The sequence below is a fragment of the Caretta caretta genome, chromosome 9, assembly GCF_965140235.1.
Source record: "Caretta caretta isolate rCarCar2 chromosome 9, rCarCar1.hap1, whole genome shotgun sequence".
NCBI classification, from domain to species: domain Eukaryota; kingdom Metazoa; phylum Chordata; order Testudines; family Cheloniidae; genus Caretta; species Caretta caretta.
In genome coordinates this window covers 44,982,168-44,999,373 of record NC_134214.1, presented here as the reverse complement: position 1 = coordinate 44,999,373, position 17,206 = coordinate 44,982,168, and the positions used below count along the sequence as shown (strand labels likewise).

Sequence of the window (17,206 nt, the reverse complement as noted above, 5' to 3'; positions counted from 1 at the left end):
CTTTTCCAGGGGCTTCCGTTTGGTGGCCTCGGAGCCCAGACCACCCCAGACAGGCAAAGGTTGGCCTATGCTCCGTGGTTCCGAGGCGACCTTGGCGCAAGCCCCACAGCTGGCCCAGGTCGCCACCAAGGCAACTCTGAGGCACAACCCATTGCAAGGCCAGGCTACAGTCGCCACAGACGCCCCAGATGCTGAAGAGGAGGAGGTCAGGGAGCCGGAGAGTCAGGAGGATCCCGTATCACCTCTGGTCTCCTCATCTTCATCCCCAGATGAAGCGGTGGCGGGATCTTCAACCTCGGGCCCTTCTCCAATTGACCACAGGGCCCACCAGGACCTTCGATGAAGGATTGCCCGTAACATGGGGTTACAGGTGGAGGAGGTGGTCGAACCCGAAGTCCCCATGGTCGACATCCTTGCGCCAGAGGGACCGTCCAGGGTAGGTCTGCCACTAATAAAATCTATCCAGAGCAATATTAAGATTCTGTGGCAGACTCCTTCCTCAATCCCACCCACCAGTGGGGGGGGTAGAGCACAAGTACTTCGTTCCCTCCAAGGGATACGAATACCTGTTCTCTCACCCATAATCATACTCCCTTGTAGTATTGGCGGTCAATGAGAAAGAGAGACGGGGCAGCAAGAGCCGGCCCCTAAATCTAAGGAGCCGAAAAGGATGGACCTTTTCGGCAGGAAAATCTACGCAACTGGGGTCCTGCAGCTGAGGATAGCTAACCAGCAAGCTATCCTCAGCAGGTACAACTTGGTCCTCCATGTTGAAGCTTAAGGAGCTGATTCCACCAGACTCCAGAGCTGAGTTCTCGGCTATCATTGATGAAGAGAAGGCAGTGGTACAAACCTCCCTCCAGGCTTCATTGGACTCAGCTGCCTGCACCCTTTCCTCAGGAGTAGCCATGAGGAGGAACTCATGGCTACAGGCAACCGAGTTGCCCCTGGAGCTGCAGCAAACCCTCCAGGACCTACCAATCGAAGGCACAGGGTTATTTTCAGAGCAGAATCCAAGCTGCACCGTCTCAAAGACTCCCGGACGACTATGAAGTCATTGGGTATGCACACCCCGGCAACCCAACGACAGCATTTCAAGCCCCAACTACTACAACATAGCCCATATCCTCCTCGGCCGAGTCAGGATTTTCATTGGCATAGGGGCAGGAACAACAGGCACAAACCTTCCAGTCCCACTTCAGGGCAGGGCCAAAGCCCAACCAAACCTTTATCTGGCTCTAAAAAGGCCTTTTGCAGGGATGCCTGAGGATGGCTTACTCACCATGACATTGGATCCTTCCCCCTGTTTTATGAATCGTCTATCCTACTTTTACCGTGTGTGGTCCCAAATAACATCGGACTGCTGGGTTCTTCACACGGTAGAAGTGGGATATTCTCTCCAATTCTGCTCCTCCCTCCCAACCCCCTTCCCCATCCCTCTTCAGGAACCTTTTACACGAGCAACTCCTTATCCAGGAGGTGCAAGTGCTCCTTGCAACAGGAGCAATGGAGAAGGTTCCTCAGGAGCTAAGGGGCAAGAGATTCTATTCCCATTATTTCCTAATCCCCAAAGCCAAGGGATGTCTCAGACCTATCCTAGACCTGCTAGGACTCAACAAATTAATGATAAAGTTGAAGTTCCGCCTAGTCTCCCTAAGTACAATTATCCCTTCTCTAGATCTGGGGGACTGGTACACTGCTCTAGACATGAAAGTTGCCTATTTTCACATAGCCATTCGACCGGCACACAGACGATTTCTCTGGTTTGTGGTCGACCAAAAACATTATCAGTTCACAGTTGTCCCCTTTGGCCTGTTAGCAGCCCCTGAATGTTCACTAAGTGCATGTCCGTCGTAGCAGCCTTCCTTCAAAGGAGGCAGGTGCAGGTATACCCAAACCTCGATGACTGGCTGCTCAGGGGCCACATCAGTGAGAAGGTGAAGTCTCAAGTCCAATTAGTCAGATCTACTTTCAACAGACTGGGTCTTCTCCTCAACGTGAACAAGTCAACCTTGTCACCGACCCAAGGAGTAGAGTTCATCGGGGCGCTGCTGGACTCAGTATGGGCAAGAGCATTTTTGCTAGAGACCCGATTCCAGGTCATGACAGACATTATTCAAGGCCTCAGGCAATTCCCGACCACCACAGCAAGGGGATGCCTGAGTCTCCTCTGCCACATAACAGCCTGCACTTACATGATCCACCATGCCAGATTAAGGCTCAGGCCACTCCAGGCGTGGCTCGCTTCGGCCTACTGCCTGGGACGCAACAGTCTGGATGTAGTGTTCATGATGCCAGGGCAAGTACTCAAGTCCCTCCAATGGTGGTTCGACCCCCGGGCAGTCTGTAAGGACCATTCATTCAACAGCCCCCAGCCCTCCTTGTCCCTTGTAACGGACGCATTGGCTCTGGGATGGGGCGCGCATTTGGGAGACCTACAAACACAGGGCCTATGGTCATGGGAGCAGCTTCCCCTTTATATCAACATCAAGAAGCTCAGGACAGTATGGTTAGCATGCCAAACCTTGCAGGCCCAGCTACGAGGTCAGTGCATGGCGGACAACACCACTGCCATGTTTTACCTCAACAAGCAGGGTGGATCCCATTCTTCCCCCCATGTCAAGAAGCCCTCCAGCTGTCAGAGTTCTGCATAGCCCACTCCATTCACCTGGAGGCGTCCTATTTCCCAGGAGTGCAGAACAAACTAGCAGATCACCTCAGCAGATCGTTCCAAAATCATGAGTGGTCCATCCATCCAGATGTCATACACTCCATCTTCCAAGGGTGGGGGTTTCCCCAGTTCGACCTGTTTGCCACCAGGAACAACAGGAAGTGTCCAATGTTCTGCTCCTTCCAGCATCACAGTCCTGGTTCAATCACGGACGCATTTCTGCTTCCCTGGGGAGGCCGCCTGTTGTATGCCTTTCCCCCGATTCCTCTCATGCACAAGATACTTCTCAAGGTCTGCAGGGATAGAGCAGGGGTATTTCTGGTGGCCCTGACAACAATGGTACACCACCCTCCTGGAACTGGAACTGTATCTATCCCATTGAGTTATCTCTGAATCCCGATCTGATCATTCAGGACCACGGTTGCCTTCACCACCTGGACCTCCAGTCCCTCCATCTCACAGCCTGGAAGCTTCATGGTTAAACCCCATGGAGCTTCTGTGCTCAGAACCAGTAAGGCAGGTCCTACCTGGCAGTAGGAAAACCATCTACTAGAGCCACATATCTAGCTAAGTGGAAAAGGTTCACTTGCTGGTGTGCCCAGCAGCATACACCACTACAGGCATCTATACCACTCATTCTAGAGTATCTTCTGTACCTGAAACAAGAATTACTGGCAGCGTCATCCATCAAAGTACATCTCGCTGCTGTCTCAGCGTTCAACCCGGGAGCGTCCAGTCGATTGGTATTTGCTAACCCCATGGTAGACCGTTTCCTCAAGGGTTTGGAACACCTACATCCTCAGACCAGACAGCCTGTCCCAGTATGGGACCTCAATCTTGTCCTCTCCAAATTAATGGGGCCCCCTTTTGAGCCAGTAGCGACTTGCTCCCTTCTCTATCTATCGTGGAAGGTAGTCTTCCTGGTGACCATCACATCAGCTAGAAGGATGTCAGAGCTAAAGGCCCTTACCTCCAATCCACCCTACACAATCTTCCACAAGGATAAGGTGCAGCTCAGGCCTCACCCAACCTTTCTTCCCAAGGTAGTGTCACTCTTTCATACTAGCCAAGACATTTTTCTACCTGTCTTCTATCCTAAGCCTCATGCCAGTAGTCGAGAGCGGAGGCTACACTCATTGGGTGTTTGGCAAGCGCTAGCATTCTACATCAAGCACACTAAGCCGTTCAGGAAGTTGAACTAGCTGTTCGTAATGGTAGCAGACCAGATGAAAGGGCTCCCTATCTCATCTCAAAGAGTATCTTCCTGGATCATGTCCTGCATCCACACATGCTACAAGCTGGCTAAGGTCCCAGCCCTTGCACTTACAGCACATTGCAGGAGGGCACAGGCCTCGTCAACAGCGTTCCTGGCCCAGGTCCCGATAACAAGAAATTTGCAGGGAAGCAACGTGGTCCTCAGTGCATACATTCACCACTCATTATACTATTACCCAGCACACTAGAGATGATGCAGCATTTGGCAGAGCCGTGCTCCAATCAGCATTTCCTTAACTCCGACCCCATCTCCGGGGTGGAGCTTGGGAGTCACCTGATTGGAATTGACATGAACAAGCACTCGAAGAAGTGCTTCTCATAACTGTTCTTCAAGATGTGTTGTTCTTGTCCATTCTACACATCTGATTGGAATGGACATGAACAACACGTCTCAAAGAACAACAGTTAGGAGAAGGTGAGTAACTGTTTTTGTTTGTTTGTTTTGCAATGGAGCACTGTTCTGGTACATTGTGGAAGAACTAAAAGGAGATTAAATGTTATGGGTACAAATGAGCAGCAAATTACACCTCTTCATAAACACAGAGGTTAAGCATGTGTCCAACAATGATTTGATACATAAAATAAAACTGGACCTCAGACATTTTTATCTGTAAATCCTTCACTTATGCAGCCACTAATTCAAATTGATCATGACTTTAGCAGAATATCAGGGCCTTTTTATTTAATATTCTGCATGTATATTGAACATTTAAATCAAAATATAAATCAATAAAGAAACTCTTATTCTTGCTGCATTTCCAAAGGCCTATTTTATTTATGAACAGGTTTCATTCATGAGTGTGAGTGGTGATATATACGCTTATCAGTTAAGTGTAGTATGTAACTTCTTAAAGATAACAGCACCTGCTTCAAGTTGGGATTGACCTGAGGTGAACAAATTGAGCAGAGACAGTATATTTGTCAATATGATAATGTTAATATATTTATGAATCAAGATAGTTAAGACCAAAGCAGACTGTGAAGAACTTCAAAAAGATCTCACAAAACTAAGTAATTGGGCAACAAAATGGCAAATGAAATTTAATGTGGATAAATGTAAAGTAATGCACATTGGAAAAAATAACCCCAACTATACATACAATATGATGGGGACTAATTTAGCTACAACTAATCAGGAATGAGATCTTGGAGTCATCATGGATAGTTCTCTGAAGACGTCCACGCAGTGTGCAGTGGCAGTCAAAAAAGCAAACAGGATGTTAGGAATCATTTAAAAAGGAATAGAGAATAAGACGGAGAATATCTTATTGTCCTTGGTACACCCACATCTTGAATACTGCATACAGATGTGGTCTCCTCATCTCAAAAAAGATATACTGGCATTAGAAAAGGTTCAGAGAAGGGCAACTAAAATGAAAAGGGGTTTGGAACGGGGCCCATATGAGGAGAGATTAAAGAGGCTAGGACTTTTCATCTTGGAAAAGAGGAGACTAAGGGGGGATATGACAGTGGTATATAAAATCATGAGTGGTGTGGAGAAAGTGAATAAGGAAAAGTTATTTACTTATTTCCATAATATAAGAACTAGGGGCCACCAAATGAAATTAATGGGCAGCAGGTTTAAAATAAAAGGAAGTTCTTCTTCACACAGCGCAAGGAACTTGCCTGAGGAGGTTGTGAAGGCTAGGACTATAACAGGGTTTAAAAGAGAACTAGATAAATTCATGGAGGTTAAGTCCATTAATGGCTATTAGCCAGGATGGGTAAGGAATGGAGTCCATAGCCTCTGTTTGTCAGAGGGGGAAATGGATGGCAGGAGAGAGATCACTTGATCATTATCTGTTAGGGTTTACTCCCTCTGGGGAACCTGGCATTGGCCACTGTCGGCAGACAGGATACTGGGCTGGATGGACCTTTGATCTGACCCAGTATGGCCATTCTTACTTTCTTATGAGTCTCTTTTTCTTAAACTTATGTGATAGGCAGCCAGGTAAGAAAATATGTGATCAAAAAGTAAATCAGAGGAAAGAATGTCATTTTAGACAGTAGGAAAGTAAGAAGTAAAAAATTGAGGAGAAAAGCGTTAAGTTAACATGGAGTTTTTTTTATTTCTGAATATAATTTGTAATATCAGTGAAGATAATCATAGAGATTTCTTATAGAGCATGTTCAAGTAAGAATCTAATGTCCATATTTGTAACATATGTTCAGGTGTCCATTGGCTCCAGTATCCCTACATACCAATGTATGGCTGCTCTCTTGAGATTCTTTAGCTCAGTATCTTAAAAGGCAATATTCCTGTTCTTCTGCATAGAAGTTTTCTGGGGGAAAAACCTATGCATTCAAAAATACAGCAAAACAGAACTGAGGCACTGAAGCTTTGAATGAGTTTAATCCTATACTTGATTAATTAAAACTGGAGATAAAGATAAAGAAGATGCTATTTTCTCTTTGTTTTGCATAGGTGTATGTAGTTGGAGGGTATGATGGGCAAAGTCGACTCAGCAGTGTAGAATGTTACGATTCATTTTCCAATCGATGGACAGAGGTAGCTCCACTTAAAGAAGCAGTGAGTTCTCCAGCAGTAACCAGCTGTGTAGGCAAATTGTTTGTGATTGGTGGAGGTCCTGATGACAACACGTGCTCTGACAAAGTTAGTTATTTCCTTTCTATGTATCTTAATAATACTGCTAAAAATGTAAATTATACAGAGAGATTTTTCAACTGAATTACAAATCTCCCGGCCCAGTCTATTGTCTGAATGCAAAGTATATATCTCACAGTAGAAAAAGCTAATTAAATAAAGCATAGTTATGCCATTAATACAGTCTTTGTCATAGTCACATCATCTTTCGCTTTGTGTATTAAGAGCTATTCAAGTTCTTAATGAAACTGCATATTTAAGTAAATAATGTAATATACTATATAATTTATTATGTAAGCTACTGCTGTTTAATATTTTTTGTTTTTAATGTTGTAGATGTACAGTAGGAACAAGGTGTATGTTTTTGACATAGCAATATCTTGAGTTACTTTGGGTTTTTTGTGAAGCACTCCAAATAGATAGTTACCTTTAATCTCTTTGAATCAAAACTTCTGTGTGTACTTCAGATAATAAGTTTGATTTTTGTTCAGTTGCGGTGTTAAACCTAAAATGTGTTTACTTGTTTTCAGGTTCAATCATATGATCCTGATACTAATTCTTGGTTGCTCCGTGCAACTATCCCCATTGCAAAGAGATGCATAACAGCTGTATCTCTAAACAATCTAATCTATGTTGCGGGAGGGCTCACCAAGGCAATTTACTGCTATGATCCAGTTGAGGATTATTGGATGCATGTACAGAATACATTCAGCAGACAGGTAATAAACACTAAAAATACTTGGAAACGTCTAAAAAATGTATTTTATCTTCCTTGTATTAATAATTTAATATGAAATGAGTTTGATATGAAACTCTGTTAAATTACATCTCTCAGATTCACTAGTTTTAGCTTTTCATTTATTAAGGTTAAGATTTTGTCATGGGTATTTTTAGTAAAAGTCACGGACAGGTCGTGGGCAATAAACAAAAAGTTGTGGAAGCCCACAACCTGTCCCTGACTTTCCAGCCCTGGCCACTGCTCCGGCCCCTGGCGGCTGAAACCAGCCCCCGGGTGGCTGCCCCAGCCGTTACCATTGCTCCAGCCCCAGCCACTGCTCCAGCCCCAAGGGGCTGAACCAGCCCTGGCCACTGCTGTAGTCTGGGCGGTGCTCCAGCCCCAGCTGCTACTCCAGCCCAGGCAACTGCTCCAGCCCAGGACCCAGTCCTGGCCTCTGCTCCACACCCAGCCCCCAGCTACTGCTCCAGCCCCCAACTGCTACTCCAGCCCAGCCCCTGTGGTTGCTCCAGCCCTGAAGTCCACCCTGGATGCTGCTGCTCCAGCCCTGGCGCTGTTCGTGCAGCAGGGCCAGATGGCTGCTTCAGCCCTGCTGCTCTGGTGGGGGCTGAAGCCAAAGAAGTCATGGAGGTCTGTTAAAGTCACAGAATTCATGACCTCCATGACAAAATTACTCATTATAGGCTAGACACTCAAACAAACCGTGAAACATCTAAAAGTAACACTTCAGGTGAGTGCCAGTATGTTAGAATGGGCAGTCTACTGATTGGAAACCACTACCCCAATTTAACACATCCAAACATGGATTTATACTAAATTAAATTGGATCCTTTTGCTTAGTCAAAATATTGTTTCCTTGAAATTGATCAGAACTACAAAATGTTGTAGGAAAATGTTTTAAAGAGAGCATAAAACTGGTCTGTTTAGATCTAAAAGCAGCAGAGAGCAGTGTCACAGCAATGTGTGAATGAGCCTTCTGAACAGAATTTCAGTGTGTGTCCTTCCCCTTGGGATACTATTTGTATGTCATGCTTTAGCAATAAATTTCATCATATTTTTTGAAAAGCTGCTAATGAAAAATGGAGGGGAAAATGCCCTCAAAGAGATCTGCTTCTGCCCGTTCCCCCCACTTTCCATCTCTTCCTTTTACCATTTTCTGCATAGTGTTTTTGCTTTGACTCCCTCTTTCTGTCTCTCCTTTAGGAAAAAATAACTCCTAGCCTCCCTTTTTTCCTCTAGAGCCCAGCATCTCCTTTCTTTGTCTCTTATTTACTCTATCCCTGGGTCTGTCTTCCTTTCCCTTTTTCTAACCACTAATTGTTACCTACTTCTGTTCCTTTAACCTCTCTCCCTGTTCCCATTCCACATTTGCTACATTTAGTCTTTCCACTTTTCTCTCTTCTTTCAATCCCTCCATTCTCTCCACTGTTTTCTTATCTTAGCTGCTTAATTGTACTATCCCCAAATGCTGGATATCTCATGTACAGAGTCTGAATCAGCCACACTTAGCTGCTTCAACCCTTCATAGGCCTGATGCCTGAATAGCCCAAGTCTTCAGGATTATCATGCTGCTACTTCCCCCAGAAGAGCAAAGGTCCTGCTTTCTCCAGTGGGCAGTAACAGAAGGAAATAATATAGCACCAAGCTATCTCCTTTTGGTAGCCAAAATGCTGTACCATCTCTCCAACCTTGAATAGGGTTTGGGTTTTGTAAATAGTCATGCATTTGTTTGTGTATTTGATAAACAGGAAAACTGTGGCATGTCTGTGTGTAATGGCAAAATCTATATCCTTGGTGGAAGACGAGAAAATGGAGAAGCCACAGACACCATTCTTTGTTATGATCCTGCAACAGGCATCATCACGGGAGTAGCAGCCATGCCCAGGCCAGTATCGTATCATGGCTGTGTGACTATTCATAGATACAATGAAAAAGGCTTTAAACTGTAAAGAAAGGAAATCTTATGAAAGAATGCAGTGCCTTGGTACAGGACAGGATTTCAAAGATTCCTAAAATGGGAAACTGGCTTTTCCCTCAGTGCCATATGAAACTAAATATCCATGTGCCTTTTAAAACAAAATGTTTTCAATTAATTAAAAGGTAAAAAAAATCTACAAACATATCCATGAACTGTTCAGCCATTTCTCGCATGATAGCCGTGAACTAATATTTACATTGTTTTCCCCTTCTTTGTGATCAGTAATTAAAATCTTGTATGTTGTGTAGGGAATGTGCCTTCACAAGTAGCTGTGCCTATATCTTAAGGATTGATGTCTGTATTATTTTTTCAGTTATTTCAGAGTCTATTAACTGAAAATATTTAACCAAGTCGACCTACAAAAAATGTGCTAGTTTAAAAGAGTGCATATCATTCTGATTCACAGGCATGATGCAGTGTTGTTGTAGCCATGTTGGTCCCAGGATATTAGAGAGACAGGGTGGGTAAAGGTAATATCTTTTATTGGGCCAACTTCTGTTGGTGTGTAAGTTCAAAAGCTTGTCTCTCGCCAGGAGAAGTTGGCCCAATAGAAGAAGATAATAGAAGATATTATCTCACCCACCTTGATGTTCTTTTATCAGAAAATTGCTTGGCTTACCAAATAGACTTTATTTCATGATCACCCACTACTATAGAATTTTTTTAATGTAATGCTTCATAGGAAATAAATATTAAAACCTTTGAGAAATAATTTTCCTCTGTAAATGGATAGGGAATACAGTGGCATCATGGTTGTTCATTGAGCTACTGCAAAAAGTTTCAGTAACTATCGTTTTCATAGTAACAGACCTTAGTGTTGCTAATAATTTATTAGAAGTCCTACAAATACTGGACTACATGCATATGGAAAAAATAATGACCCTTGCAGCATAGGCACACTTTTGTGAAGCAGTTTTATATCCCAGTTCTGACCTCCTTAAATTGTAGAGCTGAAGTCAGCTAATTCCTGGTATCGTTCTTCGCTAACTGCAAGGTACCTTTCATCATTCTTCTGCATGAATAGACCCCTAGTCAAGGGGATATTCTAACTTCATGAATTCTACAGTGTAAACTCTGTGTTGATAGGCCTGTAGTCCCTGGGTCTTTCTAACTCTGTTGTTTTATAAATTGATCTTTGTGGTACCTCATTTATGCAAAGTTCCAGGATATCTGCCAACTCTGTTTCTACAGATTTTTCAGACAATCACCTTTTCCAGCGCTATTGAGCTCCTGTAAACCCTATAGGGGGCATGTGTGGACCTGACAGTTCCCCCACATCACCAGAACACTACCCAGGGACCTGTCCATTTAGCCAAATGACTGTGTAAAGTAGCATATTTTTACTTGTTTTAATTTTGAAGGCTTAGAGACTTCCAAAATATCCTCCCAAATTTTGGCCCATTGCTTTTCAATGAAGCTGAAAATCTTGCTGAAGATATTCCTCCAATTCCTACTTAGATCTCTGTAACAGAACTATATGCTTGTATAGTTGGGGCACAAATTCATGAATCTGTACATAGCGCTTTGGAGTTTGCATGTGGAAGGGGCGCTTGCTCCATGCACCAATTTCCTACCAGAAGGCAGGGAGTGACACCATATCCTCTATCCCCGTAAAGCCTCTCCTTACCTTGAACTCCCTTTATGAGGAATTGTGAGGATAGCTGCCAGCTGGGAAAACAGACAATACTGGAGCAGATGAACACAAAGGGCCTCTTCAAGGACAACCCTAATCTCTAGCAGACCCAGGAGATTTATAGGTTCTGAACTCTTTGTTCAGTCTGTAGGAAATAGGAGCAAACCACATGTCTGGAACATAATCTGTTCTCCTTGGAATTTCTTCTCCATCTCCTTCCCACACGTTTTTCCATTAAATGGGTATTCTGGCTCTTGGTGTGGATATGTCTCCTTTAGAGAGTCATCATTTTCAGTACTGAGTTAGTGGTGACATTATAAAGGAGCACTGAGCGGTTAACTGCGCATTGTGCCATTTCTTTTGTAACCTCAGGAATGTATGCAGACTTCAATTGCTAGCAAAATACCAAACACTGATAGTGTATATTAGGTATATTGATTAAATAAAATTATATGCATATGTAACAATGCTGATTCTGGCAGGACCCAACTGAGAGTGCCAATTCAGGACAAATTGCTTAAAGCAGGGCAGTTACAGCCCAAGGCTGGGGTTTCTGTGCACACCAAGGCAAACCAAATCAGCCAAACAGAGAAGACTTTAGTTTTACTCCACTGGCTAACCACAAGTCACACAAGCAATTCCTTTAGACATCCCATTTCCCAGTATCACCACCAGTGCCACTCATTATGGGGACAAATGGATATGAAAACCAATACCCCAGTAAAAGAAAAAAGGTTCTCTCGATCCCAAAGGACCAAGCCCCAGACCCAGGTCAATATACAAATCAGATCTTACCCACAAATCACGCTGTTGCCAATCCTTTAGAATCTAAAATCTAAAAGTTTATTCATAAAAGGAAAATATGTAGATGAGAGCTAGAATTGGTTAGATGGAATCAATTACATACAGTAATGGCAAAGTTCTTGGTTCAAGCTTGCAGCAGTGATAGAATAAACTTCAGGTTCAAATCAAGTCTCTGGAGTACATCCACAGCTGGGATGGGTCTTTCAGTCCTTGGTTCAAATCTTCAGTGTAGCAAAGTTCCTCCAGAGGTATGAAGCAGGATTGAAGACAAGATGGAGGAGCTGCAGCAGCTTTTTATAGTCTCTTGCCAAAAACCTCAGAGTTCAGTCGATAGGCATGTCCCTGCTTACATTGCTGAGTCCCATGGCATGTCTGCCTTCTCTCAGTGGGTCAGTTGTATATCTGATGGTCCTTAATGGGCCATCAAACAGGCTAGGCAGAGCTGACACCAACTTGTCTGAGATATCACCCAGAAGCAGAGCACAAGTTTGAAATACAGACAGTATAGAGCCAATACTTATAACTTTAAATACAAAAATGATACATGCATATAGATCACATAATCATAACCAGCAAACCATAACCTTGTTTTAGACACCTCATTTGACCCCCTTTATACAATATTTGGTGCCACTACAGGACCTTGGTTGCAACAATGATCTATACGGTCCCAGTTTATGTCAGTAACGTCACAGCATATTACTGAGGTAACTAGCGAATCAGTCCATAAGTATATACACCCAGGTGGTCCTAAATTGGAGGAAATGGAGTAGTGTAAGAAAAGTGAATCAGATAAATTAATCCTTTTCTGGGTTTCTTGGCTCCCGGTTCACCAAGCCTGACTTTGAAAATATAATTCCAGCACCCGTGAATAAGGTCCATTGACAGCAATGGTAGTTGCACAGTAACTGTTTTGTAGTAACATGGTAAATAGTTTGTGCATCATTGTAAGTGAAAATGTAATTATGGAAGGAGCACTTGATTAGAAATAAGATAGATTTCCATTTCCCCCAACTTCCTTCCTTTTTGTATTAAGATACTGAATGTTGATCCTTATAGTAAGCTGTTCTGAAATGTTTTTTATTTTGTAGATATATAATGTTATTTGTGTGGCGATTACTTTTGATTTGTGTTCAGAAGACTCTGTAAATACAAACACATTGCTTTCCATGTGTATGAAGATTCAGTGTATAGTCTAGAATGTTGTCTTTTCTATGTTAACTGTTTACATGTATCTTGTTACTGTTACATATTAATTTTGAAAGTAGCTGTTTACTGTACCAGTAAATGCAGACATTTAGATGTAGAAGAAACTTTTTTGCATGCAGCTTTTAGACCCTGTACCAGTAATGGAAGAATTAGTGTGTTGAGTATAGCTGAAATGGCAGAAGTTATTTTTGCAGTAATTTCTTTTAAGTGAACAGTCAATATTTTATATTTTTGACTCAGTACAAATATAGTTGAAGTTATCACCCATTCTGTCAAAATAATAATTTTTAAAATGTAAAAGAAAACTACTTGTTATTGAAAATCTAACATGTTCTAGAGGGATCTATTATATATGGAACCACTTTCCTGGGTCACTTGTTCTCCAAGATATTTCATTTAGGGACAGATGGATTCAAAGATTCACCATGATGCAAACCCATTGGATTGGATCTTATGTGCCCTGATGGACAAAAAAAAAATCGATTTGCATTCCTTGAGAGAAAATACTGAAGTGCCTTTCAGTGTAATCAAAAGCTCTTCATGATGAAAAGTCACAACTTGTGCTAGCTCCCAGGGAATGAGATCTGCTCAAGGATATAACTTCAAAATAGCTATGCTTGGGAAGCAGGGCAAAATCTTTTCTAGCTGTTCCAGCTATTTAAAAACTCACTGTTAAGAGTTTACCTAATAGTTAGCTAACAGAGATAAGTAATTTCCTTAAATTCTCATAGCTTTAAAAGAAGCTAGATTAAATATTTTCCTTCTGAGTTTTGATGTTCATGAGCTTTGTCACGCCAATCTTCAGAATCTTGGCATTGACTGAAAAGAACATTGGTACTTAATTGCAACTTGACTGTCAAGAAGGTACCATCTAAATAATTTGAGTAGTGCATCCTAGAGAGGTCTACAACCTTTTGCTTTTAAACACACCATGCATGACATCAGTTTTATAGTCATCAGCACGTTACATTTCCTAGAGTCTAGCAGTTTCTCGTGTTCTGGTCGGTTCCTTCATACCCCATATGCCTTCAGGGTTGGCTGAATGTGTGGGACCTCTTCCATTTGTACCATCTGATAGTTCATCTTGCAGTGTATGCATCCTATATGATCTAAGGATTAAGCACTATGTTTTCTCTTCTAACAGTGGGAGTTCAACATATTACTGATTTTTGACTCATCCACTAATACAACAGCATTAAAAATTGCTTTGATATTCTTAGTCCTTGGCACACAGATGCCTTTAACTCAGGAGAGGTTGATATGGACTCCTCCTATATTAATTCACCCAGAATTTTTATAGGATTTTCAACACTCTGCAGCTTCGGGGAAAGGCTGACGATTGAGGAAAAGGAAGTGTTCATCTTCACAGAGGAGAAGTTCAAAGAGGAAACTTTGGACATCTGTGCTTGAAAGCAGGAGACACTGATGATTGTTAGCTATTCTAGAAGACAGACTGAGTTCACTGCCTTATCTTGTGTGATTAGTCAGGTTATCCTGCTTAAATGGATAAGTGCAAGGACACAAGATGAGAAATAATCAATTTCTTACTATTTAAGACTCTTCTCCTCCTCCACAATGAGTTGATGGTGCACTGGGCCTTCATTGTTCCCTACCATAAAGGGGAGGTGATGGAGTTATAAACTAATTCTCTTTCCAGTTCAGAAGAAAATTAATAGAATCTGAATAGATGGGTGGGAGAGGTAACAGATAAATTCCAGTGCATTCATTTGGTAGTTGAGGTTGCTCTAACCAGGACTTTCTAGACATTCTTACAGTTCATGATCTCAGATACTGACTCATTTAACAAAATGGCATCATGTTTAGCTGTTCATTATCTTCAGCTTCGGAGAAAAAGATGCACATGTTCATATACTTGTGATCCTTGTAGTGATGAAGCTCAGGAAAGACAGAAGGGTTGAGTTTTCTTACTTGCTCAATTTTGACAACATTTTCTTTACTGTTGAAGATGGCAATAGCCAATTCAAGAGGATTATAAAACTTGCTAGACTTTGTCATTCAGAAGCAAAGCAGATGTTTTCATTTGAACTTAGACTCTTTTGCACATGAGAAGGTACAAATTAAATTGGCTGGTGTGTCTGATTAAAAAGTCTCTGTCCTATGTACTGAAAGAGAATCTGTTAGGCAAGGTATAATTTTATGTAGAAGTTTGATATCTGGCATGGAGCCAAATATTTATAGTCATGTCTTACATACAAGTTTGGGGGTTTTTTTACATAGACTAGACTTCAGGTAGCCTCTATAAAAATCCACTGCAATCTTAGCTTTTTCTGAATGTCTAGATTCAATCAATACTAATGCAAAAATAGTAGCCAGCCTCCCATTGTCCCTCCAGGTCAGATTTGTCAGTCACAAGTTCTTAAGGCACTAACAACACATGGCAGCAGTTTTTCATAACTGATGTTACATACAAGAGTCCAGGTAACTTAGGAGTGTGTATCCATAGATAACATTGCCTGAGAGTTTTATTTACAGGAAATTCTCCTCTTTATCATATCATAATGCTTCAGTCAATATTTTTAATGATTTGTGTGTTTGTATTATGTGTGTGTGATTACATTTTCTGATCATTTTATGATACTGCTTATGACGATCTTTTACAAAAATGATAAATAGGTAAAGTCACTGTGTTGAGCATGTAAGTAGCTGTACTTAAGTGATGGTGGCAGATATGTAATTGCAGCTTCTTTTGTACTACTGGTTCCAAAGAAAAGAGTGTGTTTAAAGTTACCAAAATATGTGTGCCTTGAACTCACTAATATTTCATCTACTTTCAGTCTGAGCTTATATTGTTCCTGCTGAATATTTTGTGACTGTCAGTTTTACTGCCCAGAATAGTAATGTCCTTGTCAATGACAGCAATCTATACATTCATTAATTTAAAGCACAATTAAATCAGTTTATGCAGAATATGTAAACTTTGTTTTTTTAAAAAGTGATGGGGGATTTAATTGATGGGGGGATGTAATAGTGTGCTTTTTCCATTCTCTATTTTCTGTTTCCAGAACTCCCACTGTGACAAAGGAGAGTAATGTTGCTGTTTTTAGCCAACTGTCCTTAATGTGTACAGTGCATTTTTTATTAGTATCTTAGTTCAGGACATTGGCTGAAATTTCTGTCAGAAATATCTTGTTTAGGACAACACAATTCCCTCCCCTCTCCCCCCCAAAGAATGTAATATGAAGCAACTGTATAATGCAGCATGGCAATAAGTGAGACCAAGAGACTTGAATAAGATGTATTGGTATGCATTTCATATGGGTGAGCACATGACATAAGGGTCTATTCTCCTTTCAGTGCACACCCACATAATAACTCTGAGTCACATTAATAGGCATTACCTCTCCAGGGAAAGAGAATACACCCATTAAACAACAGATATATTTTCCTCACCTGGGGTTATGTTTTGTGTTTTCCTTTTTGGAAGCAGTTCATTGTTGTTTTGTTTTCGGTTGGGTTGGGTTGGTTGTTTTTTTTTCTTTTTTTGGTGTGGGGGGGGGAGTTTGGCCAGTTTCCTTATGTACAGAACAGTAAAACATTTTGTTCCTCCAAGAGCTAATGTCGTTTTCAGGAACAAATTGGTACAGCACAAATCAGATCTGAACAAAAGTACAGACCACTTAACATGTACCAGAATCAGCTGAATATTACCTTGCACAAACCCAATTTTAGAGATCTTCATATTATGTTGGCAGTGGAAAAAGATGCCTTTTTGTAATGTAGCAAAGAATTTCAATAACATGTTATGTACTTGTTATATTTAAATGTATTTCTTGCATAATTCTCTTTTTTTTAAATTAAGTTCTGTGTATCTAATAAACATTTGTCTTTTGAATATTGCTTTGTGCGTTGTGCTTAACCCATGGAAGAATCTACAGGAGGGGCTTCGTTGGGGAGGGAGGAAACTGCAGATCCCCCTTGCGGAGTTTTCCCCAGATGATTTAGTTTGGTGGTGAGTTCCCTCCACCTCTTGAATTGCAAACTGGACACCATTAACTTAGGCTTGAATAAAGACTGGGAGAGGATGTGTCAGTACTCAAAGTAAAACTATTTCCCCGTGTTTATTCTCCTCCCCGCCCCCCCCCCCCCCCCGCCTCCCCGTTCTCAGACGTTCTTGTCAACTCCTGGAAATGGCCCACGTTGATTATCACTACAAAAGGTTTTTTTTCTCTCCTGCTGGTAATAGCTCACCTTACCTGATCACTCTCATTACAGTGTGTATGGTAACACCCATTGTTTCATGTTCTCTGTGTATATAAAATCTCCCCACTGTGTTT

General features: G+C 41.8%; 1 protein-coding gene across 4 annotated transcripts in view; it reads left to right on the top strand.

Annotated features, from left to right (window-relative positions):
• Nucleotides 1–16,764, top strand: part of KLHL24 (kelch like family member 24) — a 44,683-nt gene extending 27,919 nt beyond the window's left edge. For all 4 annotated transcript variants that reach the window (XM_048865283.2, XM_048865281.2, XM_075132240.1 and 1 more), the window contains 3 exons: nucleotides 6,372–6,560; nucleotides 7,082–7,270; nucleotides 9,036–16,764. In XM_048865283.2, coding sequence (XP_048721240.1) covers nucleotides 6,372–6,560; nucleotides 7,082–7,270; nucleotides 9,036–9,236 — 579 coding nt within the window. In that variant the 3' untranslated portion in view covers nucleotides 9,237–16,764. The remainder of the gene's footprint in view (nucleotides 1–6,371; nucleotides 6,561–7,081; nucleotides 7,271–9,035) is intronic.
• Nucleotides 16,765–17,206: the final 442 nt, after the last annotated feature.